Source organism: Fonsecaea erecta (genome assembly GCF_001651985.1).
Source record: "Fonsecaea erecta strain CBS 125763 chromosome Unknown Scaff2, whole genome shotgun sequence".
Lineage (NCBI taxonomy): Eukaryota > Fungi > Ascomycota > Eurotiomycetes > Chaetothyriales > Herpotrichiellaceae > Fonsecaea > Fonsecaea erecta.
Genome location: NW_017387245.1, coordinates 780,891 through 798,344, shown reverse-complemented (window position 1 = coordinate 798,344; position 17,454 = coordinate 780,891). Strand labels below are relative to the sequence as shown.

The 17,454-nt window shown below is 53.0% G+C and overlaps 4 protein-coding genes across 4 annotated transcripts; 1 reads left to right on the top strand and 3 right to left on the bottom strand.

Annotated features, from left to right (window-relative positions):
* Positions 1-27: 27 nt before the first annotated feature.
* AYL99_02056 (hypothetical protein) lies at positions 28-780 on the top strand (the record flags this gene model as incomplete). Its single annotated transcript, XM_018833572.1, has 1 exon — positions 28-780. One exon carries the CDS (start codon positions 28-30, stop codon positions 778-780), a length of 753 nt encoding a protein of 250 aa, XP_018696196.1.
* A 1,611-nt stretch (positions 781-2,391) lies between these two features.
* Positions 2,392-3,261, bottom strand: AYL99_02055 (hypothetical protein; the record flags this gene model as incomplete). The annotated part of the gene is made up of 1 exon (XM_018833571.1): positions 2,392-3,261. One exon carries the CDS (start codon positions 3,259-3,261, stop codon positions 2,392-2,394), a length of 870 nt encoding a protein of 289 aa, XP_018696195.1.
* Positions 3,262-7,794: 4,533 nt separating this feature from the next.
* AYL99_02054 (Lactose permease) lies at positions 7,795-9,855 on the bottom strand (the record flags this gene model as incomplete). The annotated part of the gene is made up of 9 exons (XM_018833570.1): positions 7,795-8,203; positions 8,265-8,634; positions 8,696-8,983; positions 9,037-9,071; positions 9,137-9,233; positions 9,296-9,436; positions 9,499-9,567; positions 9,626-9,669; positions 9,722-9,855. 9 exons carry the CDS (start codon positions 9,853-9,855, stop codon positions 7,795-7,797), a joined length of 1,587 nt encoding a protein of 528 aa, XP_018696194.1.
* Positions 9,856-16,544: 6,689 nt separating this feature from the next.
* AYL99_02053 (hypothetical protein) lies at positions 16,545-17,150 on the bottom strand (the record flags this gene model as incomplete). The annotated part of the gene is made up of 1 exon (XM_018833569.1): positions 16,545-17,150. The coding sequence occupies one exon, from the start codon at positions 17,148-17,150 to the stop codon at positions 16,545-16,547; it is 606 nt and encodes a 201-aa protein (XP_018696193.1).
* Positions 17,151-17,454: the final 304 nt, after the last annotated feature.

Below are 17,454 nucleotides of genomic sequence, written 5' to 3'. Positions count from 1 at the left end.
GCCTTTCTCTCGATCCCATCCCTCACCATGCCTCCGTCGAAGCGAAACAGAGTCGTCCCCACCTCAAAGGTGCGGAAAAATAGGAAGGAGCTAGTCCGCCGGCTCGCCGCAAATGTTCAAGATGCCGCGGAAAAGTACTCGTACATCTGGGTGTTTGACGTCCAAAACACTCGCAACAACTTCCTCAAACAGGTCCGCGCGGATTTCAGTGAATCAAGGATAATGATGGGAAAGAACAAAGTCTTGACGGTGGGGCTGGGACATACGGAGGAAACCGAGTGCGTCCCTGGTGTCAGAGCCCTGGCGCCCTACGTGAAAGGCGAAGTTGGTCTTCTATTCACGAACCAGGAACCTACAGAGATCGAAGAATACTTTGCGGACTGGTTGAATCAGGACTTTGCCCGCAGCGGCAGCGTGGCGACCCGGGACGTTAGAATACCACCAGGTGAAATTCATACTCAGTACGGCGTCGAAGGCGGCGAGGATGATCCGTTGCCGGTCCAAATTGAACCGACCCTTCGAAAACTGGGCATCCCCACTCGCCTCGTCAAGGGCAAGGTGGTGTTGGAAGAGCATCCGGAAGGGTCGATGGAGGAAGAGGAGGGGTATCTGGTCTGCAAGGAAGGAGAAACGCTCGATTCGAGGCAAACCTCCATTCTGAAAATTTTGGGTGTGCGCATGTCCGAATTCAGAATTGGGCTGAGGGCTGTGTTTGACAAGAACACATCGACGGTGCGGGAGGTCAGTGCTATGGACGTTGACGATACCAAAGTTTCATGAAACGGCGGGTCTTTGCTGGACATTGTCGAGTCCTGACCATTCCGTCTCGTGGTCGACAAAACAAGCACCTCCGTCCAAATCCTTACTGCTTAATTCTCCAAGGACGTCACGCGCCTTCCGGTGGCGAGTGGTACCATCTCGCCACCGACTTGATGAAGTGTTCCTCCGGAGACTCAACACAGCATGAATTATCCACCGGAATTATACCTGTGGATGCTTCTCAATATCGTCGAGTGCCATCATTCAGCACGGACTTTCGTTATCTGGGCGATGGGCTCCACGGCATCTTGGACACGTTTTCTCATCGAACAAACAAGATCGCTGTTCTGAAGGACTTCGAATAAACAATGACGTGAAGTATCATTCACCTCTCGCGCTGCAGGTTCTCTAAACCTGCTGCCATCTTCTGTGAATGAGAATGGAAATAGTCATGTCCGAACATTGATGGAAGGACATAACATCTGCCGATACTTGGCACCGAGGAACTACGCCTCAGCTAGAAAAGCTTGTCGAGCCAGGCACCAGCATCAGATCACCAAACATTGGAATCCTAGTGATCAGCATATCCTTTCCAAGTTTATCTGTGTTGGCGAAGGGAGAGAAATCGAAAGATGTGGGTGGCCACGAATAGAGAAGTCTTTGTGCTGTTCAGCTTCGAACTGTCCTCCTCTTACCTGTGTCAGCTTTTATGCCAGATCTCTCTGCGTCCTAGCTCATCTTTAGAGCAGCATAACAGCGAGATCATCGAATCTATGATATCTAGTCCACCATATCCAAGACGATGAACCTTGCACAAGTGACCGCTGCCAGATTTAATTATCGTTGCGGCATCACATTCCCTGAACCACTTGGAGCTGAAGAATGAGCGAATGCCAATATTAACAACCCGGCTCAATGTCTCTTACTGGAGAAGAACCTGGTATCTTTTGTCTTCTGGGAGGGAATCTCGACAGACAAAGGAGGTTTGGACTGCACAGGAGAGGAGATTGTTAAATGGCTTTTTTCGATTCTGTTCCCCCCCTCTCGAGGAGAACTGCAAGCTGCTTGATGCCGTAGACCAAACAAAACCTTTCTAAATTTTCCATCGAAGCTCAATCTTGGTTTTCCACATGCTTGCGATGCTGATGGTAACATACATCTCCTTGCACCCTGATCGTGGCAGGATCCAGCCGTATCCCTTTTGGCCCCCTTTCCCCCCTTTTCCCACCCGATCTTCCGAACTTGCAAGGAAAGGCTCTCGAGTAACTTTAATCCTGTCTCACACGAACCCATACATCGCCAATACAAGGGTAAAGGGTTAGAGAGGGGGAAGAGAGACACAGAGAGAGAAGTGGAATGGTTCTGCTGTCACGGAGCGGCGTGAGCATGACCGACGCTTGGTAAGGGAATTAAATACCAGCTGATTAAATCTTGTGTCAAATTATCATATAATTGTACTCCCCAAGGAGCAAAACCGTTGTATGAACGGTATGAAAAGAAATATTGTATTAGATCCGGCGTAGTTGGTCGAATGACATCACCTCAAAGAAACGAGGTCGTTGAAACACCTCATGCACTTCCCACTCACTCCCCAGTGTCCAGCGGGAGGACTTTCTCTCCTGTGCATATCCTCTACGCATCGAAGAAGCCCGAGCCGTACAGAGAATCGCGGCGGAAGCCGCGGTGCTCCTCGGTAGCGTTTCCGGAGAAGGCCACGGACCGCTTGGTGGGCGCGGCGCAGCCGGACGCGCAGTAGCTGAAGCCGCAGCAGTTGTTGTCGGCGATGCAAACCTGGTTCGGGCAGTCGGCGTCGGTCACGCAGGGCACCGCGTCAAGGCAGGACTGGTCTTCCAGGCAGTACGCGTTGATGCCGTCGCTGTCGCCGAAGCAGTAGCACGTGTCGCTGCCGCCGCAGTTCTGGAACGTGCCGCAGCTGCCCGCGGAGCCGCACGTCGGGGCGGGGGCCGGAGGAAGGGTTGTTGTAGTGCTGGTAGTGGTAGTAGTGGTGCTGGTGGTGGTAGAAGTAGTGGTCGTGGTCGTTGTGGTGGTCGTGGTGGAAGTAGTGGTGCTTGTGGTGGTGCTCGTGGTGGTCGATGAGGGAGTGGTCGTGGTTGTGGTCGTGGTCGTTGCCGAGGCCGTCACAGTCTCGGTGGCCTCGGGAAGACCGGGATCGCACACGGTCGCGCTCTGGATGCAGCCGCACAAGGTCGAGATAACGCTCTGAGGTCCGGCGCTCACGGACAGCCAGAGGGCGGAGTTGGGATCATTGGTAGGCGCAGGAGCGGCAGTCCTGCGCGCCAGGGTCTGGGTGATGGTGGTGGTGCATGGAACCGGATAGTAGGACGCACAGTACTCCTGCGCGGGAGCCCAGACATCGAGACACTGCAAGCTCGGGTAGACACCGGTGTCGCAGACATTGACCTGTCTGGGCTCGTTGGGGACAACGCCGGCAACGGCCAGGGACAGGATAGAGGAGATAGCGAAGAAACGAGCGGACGCCATTGTGAGCTTTGGGAGCGGAAGAAAAACGAGTGTTATTTCTGTAATGTGTGGGTTGATGGGATGGTAGGATGAACTTCTCCTATGCTCACAACGACGGGATTCTAAACGTTGATATAGATCCCAGGTTGAGCACTTACCGTAGGCATGTCGAGCCGATCATTGACACTGTGGCTCTACCATAATAACAACAACAATAACAACGGGGGATGTTGCCTGCTTTAATTTCCCTCGTCGAAATTGTGTAACCTTGTGAAAGCTGCGATGGGCTGGCTGAAGGGACGGGGAGACACAGTTCCAAAGCTTGAGTATACACGAAGAGTGCCCCGTCCGAGTTTGGTATAGTTTTGGTATAGTAGTGTCTATCAACAAGACTCGGCGAGTCGGTAAGGAGGACCTCATATTAAGCTTAAAAGGAGTGGGGACGACGGCGCGGCCCAGCTCCTGTGACAGGCTGAACCCTTTCTGGAACAATCTCCCTGTTACACAGATCGACAGAACGGGTCAAAGGGGATCCGAATAATAGGCGACGATCGAGGACGCAGGTACGTCGTGTTTCCTCATCCGGGGGCCGTTGATAGGAACATTACTGGTTGTTCTGGGGGTGGACCACGATAATAAAGCCGGGGTTTGCCTATAGGTCTGTTTCTCTCGTTAATAGTACGTCATGTAAAGTTGCAAGATCCCCCCGCCAAGAGGAAGAAAGTCTTCGTCAACAAGGCAACTCATCCTCAATGCAGGAATTCGCTCTATTCCAGCCCTTCACATCCGAGCAATAGCAAAGTCTTAGTATGGCTAATGCATAGACGACGTATGCGTCTCGATCCTAAACTCTCAGTAAACCCGGGAGAGCTGGTTGAGTTCGACGCAAGGATCGGCGGCGGCGGCTCCTTGAGTTAACTAACCCTTTTGCCGCTTCGGTATACCACAATGCTACTACTAGATGCTACAAACTCTACCTCACCTCAAAACAGCCGGCGCAGACCTTAACAGATCATTCCATTCCCTTGCGAGTATGGCTGCCGGAAAAGAAGGACTTGACCAACCACTTTCCGCGGCGGCAGATCAGCTTTGGTCGAAAAGTTTACCATTTTCATGCCGGACACTGCATAGCGGAAACGTGAGGTCAAGGCACTAGCGAAGGGTCTGTTTGTGACGCTCTCTGTGACTACAAGTCGAGGCTGATATTCGCGCCATAAGTGAGGGAGGCCTGGTCTCGACCCTGTCCGATCTCGATGAGGACAATCGTCTGCTTCGACAGCTCCGCGGCCGAGTGCATATGCTTTGTCTAAAGGTCGGATTGGTTGTGATGCTCCAGCAAAGCAGAGACACGCAGTGTGAACAGTTCCCTTCGAGGCTGGCTTGCGGCGTTTCATTTCCTTTTGACTTCGACTACCCAGTCTCACACTGCACGCGTCACATGCCACCACAAGGATCTTCGTCCCCTAGGAAGGATCGGAAGGATCTCCTATTTGTTGTTTCCAGGGGATTGATCTGAGCAGAGCCTCTGCAATTTCTTTGGAGGCACAACAGTCGTTCTCAGGACAGCCTAGCTGCCTTTCCCCCCAATGCTTCAGATTTCAAGGCCGGCCTCCTAGAGCCGATGTCTTCCGACTGACAACGGTGGCTCTAGACAACTTGTCGCTTCGGAATTAGCGATTGCTTTCCCGTAGAAGTGCTTCAGCTCAGAAAAATACGACAAAGGACGTGAGTACCTCGTCGAGCAAGAAATGAGGAGAGGTTTGAACCACACTGGAAACCACAAAAGGGAGAGCCTGGCTCTATGCGGACCTCCTCTCCGTGTATCAGATGATAAAGATGTCAGGGTCGACGAGCTGCTCCCGCTCACGTGTTTGAACATCGTTTGCCCGTCTCCGACACGAGTCAAGATTTCCACTTTCGGATACAGTTTCTGGGGGATTGGGCTTGGTATTACTCCCTGTGGGATATATTATACCTATGGACTTGGCAGCAATATTGCCAGTTGAGTCTTCGATGGACATTATACACCTACATGCCCGGATATCTGCACTGGGATGAACTATTGATGGAGCGACATGGCTTCTACTGCCAAATGGTGGGTGATGTTTATCACAGCATCCATTCAAGCCGGCGCACTTCGTCGATGATCTCGCACACATCTGGTCTCCATCGAGACATGCGACTGACAAACAAGGCGGGCGTATGTTGCGTCTGCACAAAATCTCGAATGGGCTCGAATTGTCGTTGTCTCTGGCCGCATGATAGATCTGACGGCAAGTGCCATGCCGGTCGGCAGGGTATCCGGAGAGTCTGCCTCGTTAACAATGGGAATGTTACATCCAGCCATCAATTTAGAAATGCCAGCAGAGTCATATCAATTATTCTGAAAGGTCTACGCCAAAGAACGTCGAACGACAAGAACACAAGTCCAAACCAGAAATCGCAAAAATCTGTCGCTTGATTGGCCAAGCTGACAGGCCAACCGGTTAGTGAGGCTGTGCTCAGTGGCACAGCCCAGCACAGCACGTGCACCTCTCACACATCCCACGGCACCGGCACAGTCACGGTCACGGTCGCAGTCGCCCGAAGTCCCAATCTCCCAGACAGCGAATGCAACGTCCCGCTTGCCAGACCGTTTACCTCCTGCAGTGGAGAAGTTCGCATTCGATCATCCCATGCCAGGCCACACGCAGGGCGGTGTGAGAAGTCAATACATACTGAGTTGCCATGACGGTCGATCGAGCATGCATTGCAATATCATTATCATATGCTGGTTAATGAGCCCATAGATCATCTGCGGACAAGGGAGTTTTTATACAGATACGCCTGCACTCACGCATACACACATGTACATGCGCGAATCCGTGAGCAGACATCTTGGACCATGATCACATCCTTATCTCCGGACATGGCTGCATTCCTTGCTGTGCAATATGGAAGCGTTGGCTGCTGGGGAAGAGGGGCAGCTTGAGCTCATTGATGCACCAGTGAAAAATGAGAGCCTTCACCGTCACCTCCATCCTCTCCTGTCACACATACATCTCATCCCTCGCGCTTTCAACCTCCCAATGGGAGCAAGCACCTTGGTCCGATCTAGGTAGGTCTCCTTCTTTCCCTACGGAAATCGAACGGCGCAAGCCGGTATCTCCAGCGCTGCGAATCAAGCGCAAAAAGGAGGGTGAAAGAGAAAAGAGGCATTGAAAAAGGGGGGAGGTCGCGTAAACAACGAGCCGGCACACCTGTCCAAACTCTCGTGAATCGCCTGACAGGCAGCCCCCGTCCCTATCTACGACCAAGTACAGCGCCTACAGTAATCACCAGCTCTCAAGTGGCGAAACACTCTGTCTTTTTGCTTTTTGAAAAGGCAAAACGGACGAGAGGCACTATTTCCGGCACACAGGTGTCCGACAAGGGGGAGATCCCGGCTAAATAGGAAGGGAGGAATAGGGGAGGGGAAGGGCATCAGACGGATGCCAGAGGACTCGCTCGCTGGGTCCGTCGGTTGATTGTTTGCCACGATGCTGATCAAGACGTCCGCCTGGCCTCGCCTCGACTCGCCTGTTCGTGCACGTGTGGGTTGATGAGTCGGCGGGTGGGTGGGTAGGTCGGTAGGTGGGTGCTTACAGCCTACCGAGTGCAGAACCCTGAAACCCCTTCTTCCAGTCAGGTAGTACGCAGACAGGCCAGCCAAACAGATAGACTCACTCGGTCACACAAGACGCAACTCTGCGGCTGGGGAAAACTTGTACACGTGTGACAGGCGGGCAGGCAGGGAGCAGCGTAATCGACGACGATGTCGTGTGGTCGCCTTTCCATCCCGTCGTGCTGTAGCATAGGCAGGGGTTTGAGGAAGGATGGGAACCAGCATACCAACTACCATGATATGGTAACCGGTGTCGAAGCCCATGCGGCAAGCGAACCGGAAAGGCGAGGGACGATCAAGTGGTGCAAGGAAGGGTTGGGGTTCATGTACACGTTCCGGACTAAATAGTCGGCATATCGACTCGTCGTCAGATGGGTCACACGAATAGATAAGACGGGCGGATGGATGGATGGCCTTGTGGGTGTCATGGGCCAGGACGTGTCCGTTCGTTTGAGGCGAGTATGAATGAAATGAATGAATGAACGAATGCATGCATGGAACTATTAGCCAGACCAGCCTGGTAGATCACTGAGCAGGTTGAAAGTCGCGAATTCGCAAGCACTTCTCCAATGCGGAATGGATCACGATCGGAGCGGAAACTCGTGTCTATCCAGGGGATTCTGTTTGCTAATAGCCTAAAATACTGCTCGCTGTTGTTGATGAGGTGTCGTGGGAACCCTTCCCCCCGTCCCCCTTGGGTGGCGGAACACACGACTAACTAGTTATCTGACCAGATCAGTTCCCCAGAGCTGCCTTTCCCGAGAAGAGGGAGACCTGGTGGGTTTGTTTGGACTGATCTAGTCCAGTTCAGTCGACTCCAGTTCACCCGTGAGCCGTTCGTCCCCATATTACCTCCGCGTCCGTGAAGACGGGATCGGCAAAACATAGTGTATACATGCGTGTATTCTTCTTTATGAAGTCTTCTCATGAATCTCGTCCACGTGGGTGATCTCGACACCGACGCCGTCCTCATCGCCTTTGCGGCGGCCACCGAGTTCTGTGATGTCGCCAATCCCGACGGCCTCGTTGGCCTTTGCCTTGATCTCCTCAACGGCGTCGGCGCCGTCGAAGGTGCGGTTAATTTCTTCCAGGGTGGCGCCGCGCGTCTCAATGAAGAAGAAGTAGACGGTCACCAGCTGAATGACCAGCCATCCCTCAAAGAAGAAGTAGAACTTCCAGCTGCCAGCATCGATGCCGATCGGGATCAGGTATTGCGACAGGAACAGGCAGATGTTCGTGGCCAGGCCTTGCATGAACAGGCCGTTGGCGCGGATCTTGAAGCTGAGAATCTCGAGCGGGTACGCGACATTGAGAGAGATCCTTCAAGAGCAGCTATATTAGCCATGATCGAAAGAGAGGTGGAATAGATGGCACAACTTACCAGGCAAAGTTATAGAAGAAGTTGTGGAAGAAGATCATGGCGATGACACCCTTGCCGAATCCAACTTGCTTGGGATGTTGCAGCTGCGTGGCGGTCAGGGCAATCCAGATGGCGAACGTGCAACACATGCCGCTCGAGGCGATCAAGAACAGCGGGCGACGGCCAAACCGGTCGACCATGCAGGCCCAGAACCACGCCTCGAACATGTTGACCATCAGGATGAAGCCGTTGAGCATATTCTGGTAGTTGGGGCTGTCGATGCCGATGTTCTCGAGGATGTTGTGCAGGTAGTACGCCGTCAAGCTAGTGCCGGAGAACTGGGAGAAGACACCGCAGCAGAGACAGATAAAGACTCGGTAGCGGTTACCACCTATAAAACCTCCTGTTAGTGGGATATTTCGGGGACAGCATTGTAGGGGAAGAAGACTCACGAGTTCTGAGCAATTCGGACCAACGTCCCTTTTGTTCGCCCTGGGAAATGGAGGCCTTCATTTCGGCGTATTCGAACCGGACCAGAGGATCGTCCAGGTCACCGTTGGCATGGTACTTTGCGAGGATGGCAAGGGCGCGCTCGTCCTTCCCTCGAGACATGAGCCAACGGGGAGATTCCGGCAGCAGGATGACCAGGATGACTTGGACGAACGACGGGGCGGATTGCAGCAAGCTGGGAAGTCGCCATGACCAGTTGGACTTGATGTAGAGGGTGCCAAAAGTGATCCCTGAACAAGATGTCAGCGATAAACTTGGTAAATCTGCGTGCATTCCGACTTACAGCCTCCGAGAAAGGCACCGAAGTAGTATTGTGTGCTGCAGAATAAGTTAGTTCGTGGTTCGTGGAAATTTGTGTTCTGGAAAGCGAGGGACGGACGTACTTGTACAAGGCGGTGATCTTGCCACGCTCGCACGGGTGAGCTAGCTCAGTGATAAGGAGCGGCGAAGCCAGACCAGAGAAGCCAGATCCGAGACCAACTATCCGTCATGTCAGTCGAATTTCGCCAAGCACAGAGAGAAAGACGGTGGCGGCTTCTTACTCAAGAAACGAGCAGCCGTGAACATGTGGATGTTCACCGAGAAACATTGCAGGACACCAGCAATGACAACGATCAAGCACCCGAGGAAGATGGTCCATTTGCGTCCTCCATAATCGGCACTGTAAGGTGCCAGAATCAAACCTGTGAGCGAGCAATCAGCCTCCTCTCCCGTAGAACAACTGTCTGACAGCGTGTGCACTTACTGACCACCCCTCCCACGCTTTGTATAGCATTCAGTAATCCCTGCGTCGAGCCATGAGGGTGATGGAAGTCTGAGCCTGAATCAGCGATCTGATCTATGCGTGGTCATGATATTGGGAAATGCCGTACAATTCTCGTAGTATGTGATGGACTGCACTCCGTTCATGAGCGAGCTGGAAGTCGTGGTTAGAACATGTCGTAAAGAAAAGAGTCTGTTCCTCATACCCGTCGTATCCATTGGTCGCGGCCGAGAGCAGCGCGATCACCAACAGCGCGTAAAGTTTCCGCCGACAAGGGTCCTTGTACCACGGCTTGACATTGGCCATGAGCTTGGACATCTCCTCCTGTGTGGTCGCCATTTTGGAAAGAGGTATTGACGAGGTTTTGGCCTGCTACAACAATACCAGCAGCTGGTAGTGGTGTGTGAGAGGGGACAAGATCCGCCAGACTGAGATACACACTGGGCCGGCGATCTCTACTTATATAGAATTCGTACGTGACCTGTGTGGGCGCGTGTGTTGCGTGTGCTCGGCCCGTTTCCATACTGGCATAAACATCCTCCCGGCTAAATTGTGGTCAGCAATATTGCCTGTCTGCACACGGCATGGTGGTGTGGTGGTGGTGTGGTGGTTGGTCTCCTTGCCGCTTCAGATCACCAAGAAGTTATTTCGAACTATAGGCAAAAGGGCCCCATCCAAATGGTGCCCCTTCCCCGCAGATTGAGCGGGCATCTTTGGGGTCCCCGGATAATTAAGCTGTCATAATGACGGGAATCTGGACGTCCATTCCACATGGGAAAAGGTGGAGAGAGGCTCCATCAAAATGGGGCATGGAGAGCTGCCGTGATTTGACGGACGGCTGATTGTGGACAATTGCCATTGCGCGTCCACCATGGGGTGTTCTCGAGGCTCAAGGTCTGTATGCTGTAGTCTGTATTGTAGATGTGTGTGTGATTATTGGTGCCAGTGTGTGTGCAGGCAGTGGCCAAGCCAGCTCCTGGGCCCCAGTCGCTGGGATACGAGGTGCGTGCTGCTGATAGATCAGGCACATATCAGCCAAGAAAAGTCTTTTCGCACGACTGCAGAGGCGAGGCCGTACAGCAGCCCACATCACCCGGCTCTAATCACTTCAGAGCAGAACGATATTATCCGCCGCGTTGATAAGCCCTAGCCCAACCAACCGGCCAACCGGCTCATTGGGTTGTGGAGCGCTTTAGAAGATCTAGTCGTTCCACGGGCGAGGGGCTTGCTTCCCCTATTAGATCAGGGTTACATTTCTTCACCACCATGGCGTCCAAGGGGAGTAGAGCTCCGAGGAGCCAACCAATGACACTCACACCACATCTCTTGATCAAAGCTGGGCAGAGTCCTCCTCTGGTTCAAAAGTCTGCCACCTGAGCAGTTGATTTCTTGTAGTGCAAGCCGGACAAAGTGAGCCACAGTGGCTGGTAACAGTGATTTCCAGCTGCCCAGGGTAGCGAGGGAGCTTCGAAGCACCAGAGACTGGGCACCTCGGGGTCGAATTGCGATGTTTGTTCAGGTGTAGAAGATTCTTGCAATGCCAAAGGGTGCCTCTGAGTTCGTCCTCCAAGTCGAGCTCATGACCATGCAGCCATTGATCCGATGGCTAAGGGCAGTACCCTGGATAAAAAGCCAAGTGCTCAGGTCTGGACACCCAAATTGACTCTGGAGAGGTTAAAAGCCGCGGAGGGAGTGGTCTGCGTCGGTGGTACGACTTGGGTAGGCAGCGGAAGGCTGTCCAAACTCCGGTGGTTCATGTGGAGCAGTTTTCTTCTGTGGCGAGAGGGTGTGCAGCCTTGTCGCTCGCTACACACCTGAACGAGAAGGAATGCGCCATCCCAACCGCCTTGATCAGCTCTCTTCAATATAGCGATCGCTAGTTTTCGGCTAAAGTTGTTGAATAGAGGATCAGACGTAACGACACACAGAGACCGGGGTAGACAATCCAACACACTAGCCGCAAAATGAAGCCTCGACACTCCCCTGGCAGGAGCTTGGGCAAACCGGCTGATATCCAGCCAACGAGCCTAGCAGACAAGCAGCGGACCGAAGACAGACATGTCGCAAATTGGAACGGCCATATTGGGGGCTGCTCAAGGTGCTTGGTAGGCGTCCTGTACTCCGTGCTCCTTACCGAAGTCAGCACTTCGTCGCCACTAAAACCGGCCTGGTCTCGCCTATTTGCATGGCCGTTTCCAGGCTACAGACTCAATTATTCGGACAACTCGGGGAGAGGACTGTAGACGTCAATATATCTAGTGGACAATACCGCAGGATGTCGACGAATCGTAGCGTCATCCCCTGGATGTGGTTACTCAAGCTGTGTATTGCCGGCTAGAGTGATATGTTGGTTCTTGTTGATCGTCAGCGCGTCCCTATCCTTTGGCAGAGTCGAATGCCTACCTTTCCTCCCCAACATATGCGAGCTGCATGGTTAATCAACTTTCATCAGATCAGGTCAGATCCTGGCTCCTTGGATCTTCCTGAGAAGGCTGTGCAGGCAACACCTCCTATATCCAGCCCATCCGAGGGCGTCATTACGCACCCTGTCCTGTTGATTGTTTGGGTTATCGGTCAACAAAAGAAAGCCGCCACCCCTTAGTTATTCCACCGGATCTTTGCCTTACCTGCTTATCATCGACTCCGCGTCAGAACTCGATACCTGGTTCCGGACGGCGAGGAAACGACCATGGTACATCATCAGTGAGCCAGACATAGTCCGGCCGAGATCGAGACGCAAGTTGCGCATCGCTGAAGACCTATACATCCTCTTGGGGAAGGAAGCAAGCACCATACCCAAGTCATACAGGCATACCTGAGAGTGCGCGTGTGCAAATTGAACGTCAGCGGCGGCAATCTCCAGATGTTTCACGAACTGAATGCCGAACACCATTGTCAAGGCACTTTGGCCCGACAAAATCGTGCTGGGGAGATAGAAATCTCATTGTCATACTTGATGACGCGCTCCAAGCCGTTCCATACGTTTGATCCACTGGCTCGAGCAACGTGTCACTGGGGGAGACTTGAACATCGTCCTCGCAGAAAATGGCCACTGTCTGTTATCGTATACTGGATGCAATTTCAAAGCTGGGCAAATCCTCCCGATGCCAGAGCCGCGGCGGTGGATAGACCTGAGTCGGCCACCACTGGGGCAATTCTCCCAAGGTACCGAGAAACAATGACACAAGGCACCGTGACTGCAGCTGCTGCGTATGTCTATCAGTTCACCGATACGCTAAGACCAGCTCAGACCAGAGGAAAACCCTGTTATCAACCTCGAAGTCGCGATACAGACCGACAGTGGGGCTGAATTCATCTCAGGCAGGTATTTCGATCAAGTCAGCGGCATAGAGCGAGATATTGTCCAGAAAGCAGCTGAACTGCATCGCAGCCACCTGATTTGGCCACCAGCAGCGGCAGTTCACGGCATCTGGGTGCGGAAGAGGAGGAGCGTCATAAGACGAGGAATCCCATTCGAATCCTTGGTGTCTCACATGGGCCCGATCGTGGAGGGTTATTGAGCCAGAGTCGGTGTTCAACGCGAAGGACGTGCCGCCTCGTGGACGGTCCAGGACTTCAAGGTTAGAAACATCTCGATCCCCTGGGGCCACGGAGATCTCTCGCACACAGAATCCGTTGGTGGGCTCTTGAAGAACGCCACAATGGGCACTGGTCCAGGAACTGGTGGGCGGATGGGGCCTGGCGGTGACCACGGTGGTGGCTGTTGCTCCTGCGAGCAGGCACACAAAAGCGGCAAGCGAGCATGATCGCCATCGCCTGTCCCTGGTGCATTGAAGCAGCCAAGCAAGCTCATCCGAACTCAAGTACCGGTACCTGAGGAAGTACTGGTCCACAGGCACTATCATGGGTACCTGGTAGTTCTCAAGGTTCCGTATCACTTCAGCTGACGCGATACTCCCTTCCCCACATTCCTTCTCTACTGTCCTTCGACACCCACCCCACAGGCACCCAACAGGCACACTGAACACCGGGCACCGAGAGAGATATAGACACGGATCCTACATGCTGTACATGCTGTATAAGCACATCATGCCCCAAAGATTTCCTGAAAGCACTGCATCCCACAGGGCGGGGGAGGGTATCGTCGGCAGATGGACGTCTGTGTGTGCATCTCACGACATAACAGGTAGGGACAAGAAATCAATACTAACGAACAGTGGTCCAGTGGTATCAGTTCTGCCCCTACGCCTATCGTTCCTTGGCCCGAAGCTGAGTATGTAGCGATGGCAGTCGTGATGGAGGGGGCTAAGCCACTACTCCTGCATCGATAAGCATAAGATGGCAGTTGATCCTCCTGGGCAGGGGTGCTGTAAGTAACAAAAGGTCCCAACGTCGGAGGTAGGGGTGGCTTGGGTGGGAAGGAATGGAAGAGAGAGCGATGGACGTCCGAAAACACCGACTGAGGACGAGAAGGCGAAAAACACTTTTCTTCTCAAGTGAAAAAAAAGGTCGTCTTGGTGCGGAAACAAACAAAAGCCAAGCGAGAGATATTACAACGGGCAAGGATTCTCGGGTTCTGATAACATGACGGCCAGGTGCCGAGCTAGGTACCTCGTAGGAGATGATAATTTGCAGTATCTAATTACCTCTTCGTGCACTACCAAGGTCCGCCTCGTATTCTGGCAAGTTCTTCAGGAACGAACATCCGTCCTTCGCCACAAGCCAGTGCACCGCCACATCGCCCTCCAGGAAAGAAGACAGGGACACAGAAAAGGTGCCCGCCGAGAACCACTCAGCACGCCCACAACTGGCCCTGCAAGGTGCGGACCGCACGGCAATAACGGCGACTTTGAGGGTGAGGGTGAGCACGATTATCTAACAATACCATTCAGTGACTGGTCGGAAAGGGGTCATTTTACGGCGATCTCTTGGGTATTGTGCGAGTCGGGTATCCCGGCAGATGATTCTCTGTCGGATTTCCAACGAGGATAGCATTGAGGTGCTGCACAGTGCGTACATGGATGCAGCAGGAAGTGGACATTGATGATGAGGATGACGAGAGAGATGAGAAGCGAAGCGAAGCGACACATTCGTAGGATCAATATTGATGCATGGGTTCCTCCGAACATTCCATTCCATCTACGCACGTATGGGCAGGTGTTTAGCAGCATGCACGCACGACTAATACGACTCATACGCTACAGCATTCATTCCTACCGGATTGAGCACGGAGGAGATAGGCATGATGATGACAACAGATGACAAGGACGACGTCGAAACGACAAAGCTATTTACCACCAATAGTGTCATCCACTGCCAAACAGTGATTACTGTACTTGGTCGGTACTATGCCTTTCCCAATACATTCCCGCTCCTTGTATGATGTTGTTTACAAACTCTTCGTCCTCCGTCCCTAGCTAGAGTCTAGGGCCTAGGCGGCCCTAGACAGGACTCTCGCAGGACGCCCGGGGAAAGAGAGGACACTCGAGAGATTGCAAGAAGAGAAGATTGAATGTGTTTGCTGTCTGCTGTCGTTTGCCATGTTGTTGTTTGTTGTTCGTGCCTTAGGTCTGTGGTGATCTGCATTATTGCAAGGGCTGCTAGCAAGCCGTGATCATCTCTTACAGCAACTAGTGCAGCGACTGCAAGGCATGTGAGATTACGATGGGGGCGCACTTATACCCGGAACCTAGTGCTCATTCATCATTATGCACTCGCCAGGCCCATTGTTCTGCCACCTACGTACCCTGCCAGCCCTTCCCCTGCCCCTCGGTGCCCGCAGGCCACATTTCCGGGCAAGAAATCAAATAATTCAGTTTCGGTTTCAGGGCTGCTGCAGCGAGCAGCAAGGACCAAGGACCAACACTAGCGTCCATATGGGCCATATTAAGGCGCAATTTTTTCCTTTCCCATTCTGGATGTTGAGTTTATTTCTCGCTCAGTTCTTTGTTTGTTTGCAAGTGACAACAGCCAAGAGGTCTAGATTCGTCCATGCGCAAAACAGGAGGAGAGTTAGAGTATCAGAATATGATGAAAAAAAATAGTCTCGTTACGCCAAATACCAAAGTCTCTGGGTCTAGCGAGCAAGCCACAGAAAGGTACCAGTACCTCCTGCAGAGATACGATGATCGAATGATCGAATGATGATGGAATAATCCAGCTAAGGGGCAGGGGAGAGGAAGAGTTTTGGGGAGGAAGCCCATGCCCACCGCCAATGGGAGAGCAGATTTCCCGTTCCCCGCGCCATCCTCATAGGGCTTTTTTATCGATGGGCGAAAAATCTCGAGGGGGCGGCGTGACTCGATTAGCGGCTCGCTTGGGTGGGGTGGCTGAACTCTTTGATCTGTCCTAGGCACCAGTAAGGAGGTTCCTTGAGGGGAGAGAGGCTTGGGCTGCGTGGGGCACTAGACGCAATGCGGTAGAGGGTGCGAGTCGCTTAGCTGGTGCCCACCAGTAGGGTTCGCCTGATGAGGCAAGTCTACGCTCCATGAGGCGGGAAGAAAGGTACATGTGCGGCCTGCTGGCTGGGTTGTAACCCCTCTGAAACTTCTTGCGAGCTGGGTACTTGGGTTCCGGGTCACTGGTGCACGGGGTACCGATGCCGCACCAGGCAGCTGACGATGAAGAAAGTCTAAAAACTTGCGCCTACCGTTGGGTGTTGCGGTTACACGGTTACATGGACAGAAATAACTGAGACGGGTACGAGTTCTTGTGATGAGACATCGAGACAACGACGGGATGGAGGAGCAGGGGAGAGAGAGAGGGAGAGAGAGAAAATTCTCGTCTGGTTGATCGTGCACTAGCTCTTTGTTATACATGGGTATCATATCAAATTCATCATCGTGTGGGTTATGGCATCCGGAGCAGGCTGCTGCTCCAGGCGCATCCGACCTCTCCAGTCTGGGTTCTGAAGATCCTAAAAATTCCCGCCCCTTCAACACAGGAAAGGCACCTCAATGCCTCCGTAGTAAATCGCTCGCTTTGCTTTTGTCGCATCCAAATTGCTTTTCCCAATCCCTCAAGAAAGTTGTCTGTAGTAGTGACGGTACAAGAAGACATATTCGTGTTCAGTGCGTCACGTGGACCATGCTGGGTCTTCTCTCGTACGTGTAGCCGTATGCTACCGGGCCGCTCGGATAGGCGTATTGCGAGTCGTAACTGTAAGAGTAGTCGTATTGTTGTTCTTGAAGATCCCGCAACAGCTCCTCCTCCAGGTCTTCTTCTTGGTCGAGCAGGTCCTCCACAGCGGCAGCACATCGGTCATGAGCCAATCTCAGACCCTCAGTGGCGTCCACCCCGGAGACTGTGCAGATACTGAGGATGGAATTGAGCTTGGATCGTTGAGTCTGAAACTGAGCTTCGATCCGCTTGGAGGCAGAGATGATGGAGCTGTATGGTGTTGACGACTGGGCAATAGGTGACGAAACCACGGGGCTGGACGGTGCTGACGAGACAGGTGAGTTGGTCGGTGTGCCCGTCGTGAGGTTGTAGCGAGCCGAAAGGGGAGAGTGAGAGGCAATCAGCGTGGCCAGTTTCCAGATGTCGCAGTAGATACATTCGTCCACACATGCCGACGAGAGGATCTTCTGGGTTGCTGCCACTTGTTGTTGGGTAGAGACGAGAGGACGGAGGCCTCTGAGAATAGCCGTCTTTGCTCTGCAGGATGAGGCCATTGTGTTGTGGGTTGTGTGAGAACAATAGGATTGTTCGGAAAGGTGGCTGATATAGATATCGTCTTGTGCTCTGTCGAAGGGGTTGGGGTTGTGGTATGCGAGCAGATTGATGTCTGAGATGTGGAAGCTCGGACACGCGACTAGGTGGATAACGGTCGATCTCTGTGGCCGGTGGAAGAGAGCAGACGATGATGTGGGCGGGAACGGGAAAGATATATACAAATCTGACTCTGGGAGGTTAATGTGATGACCACGTTAGCCCCCCTGGTCCGTTTGGAACATGGGATTCATGTGGTTGTAAGCA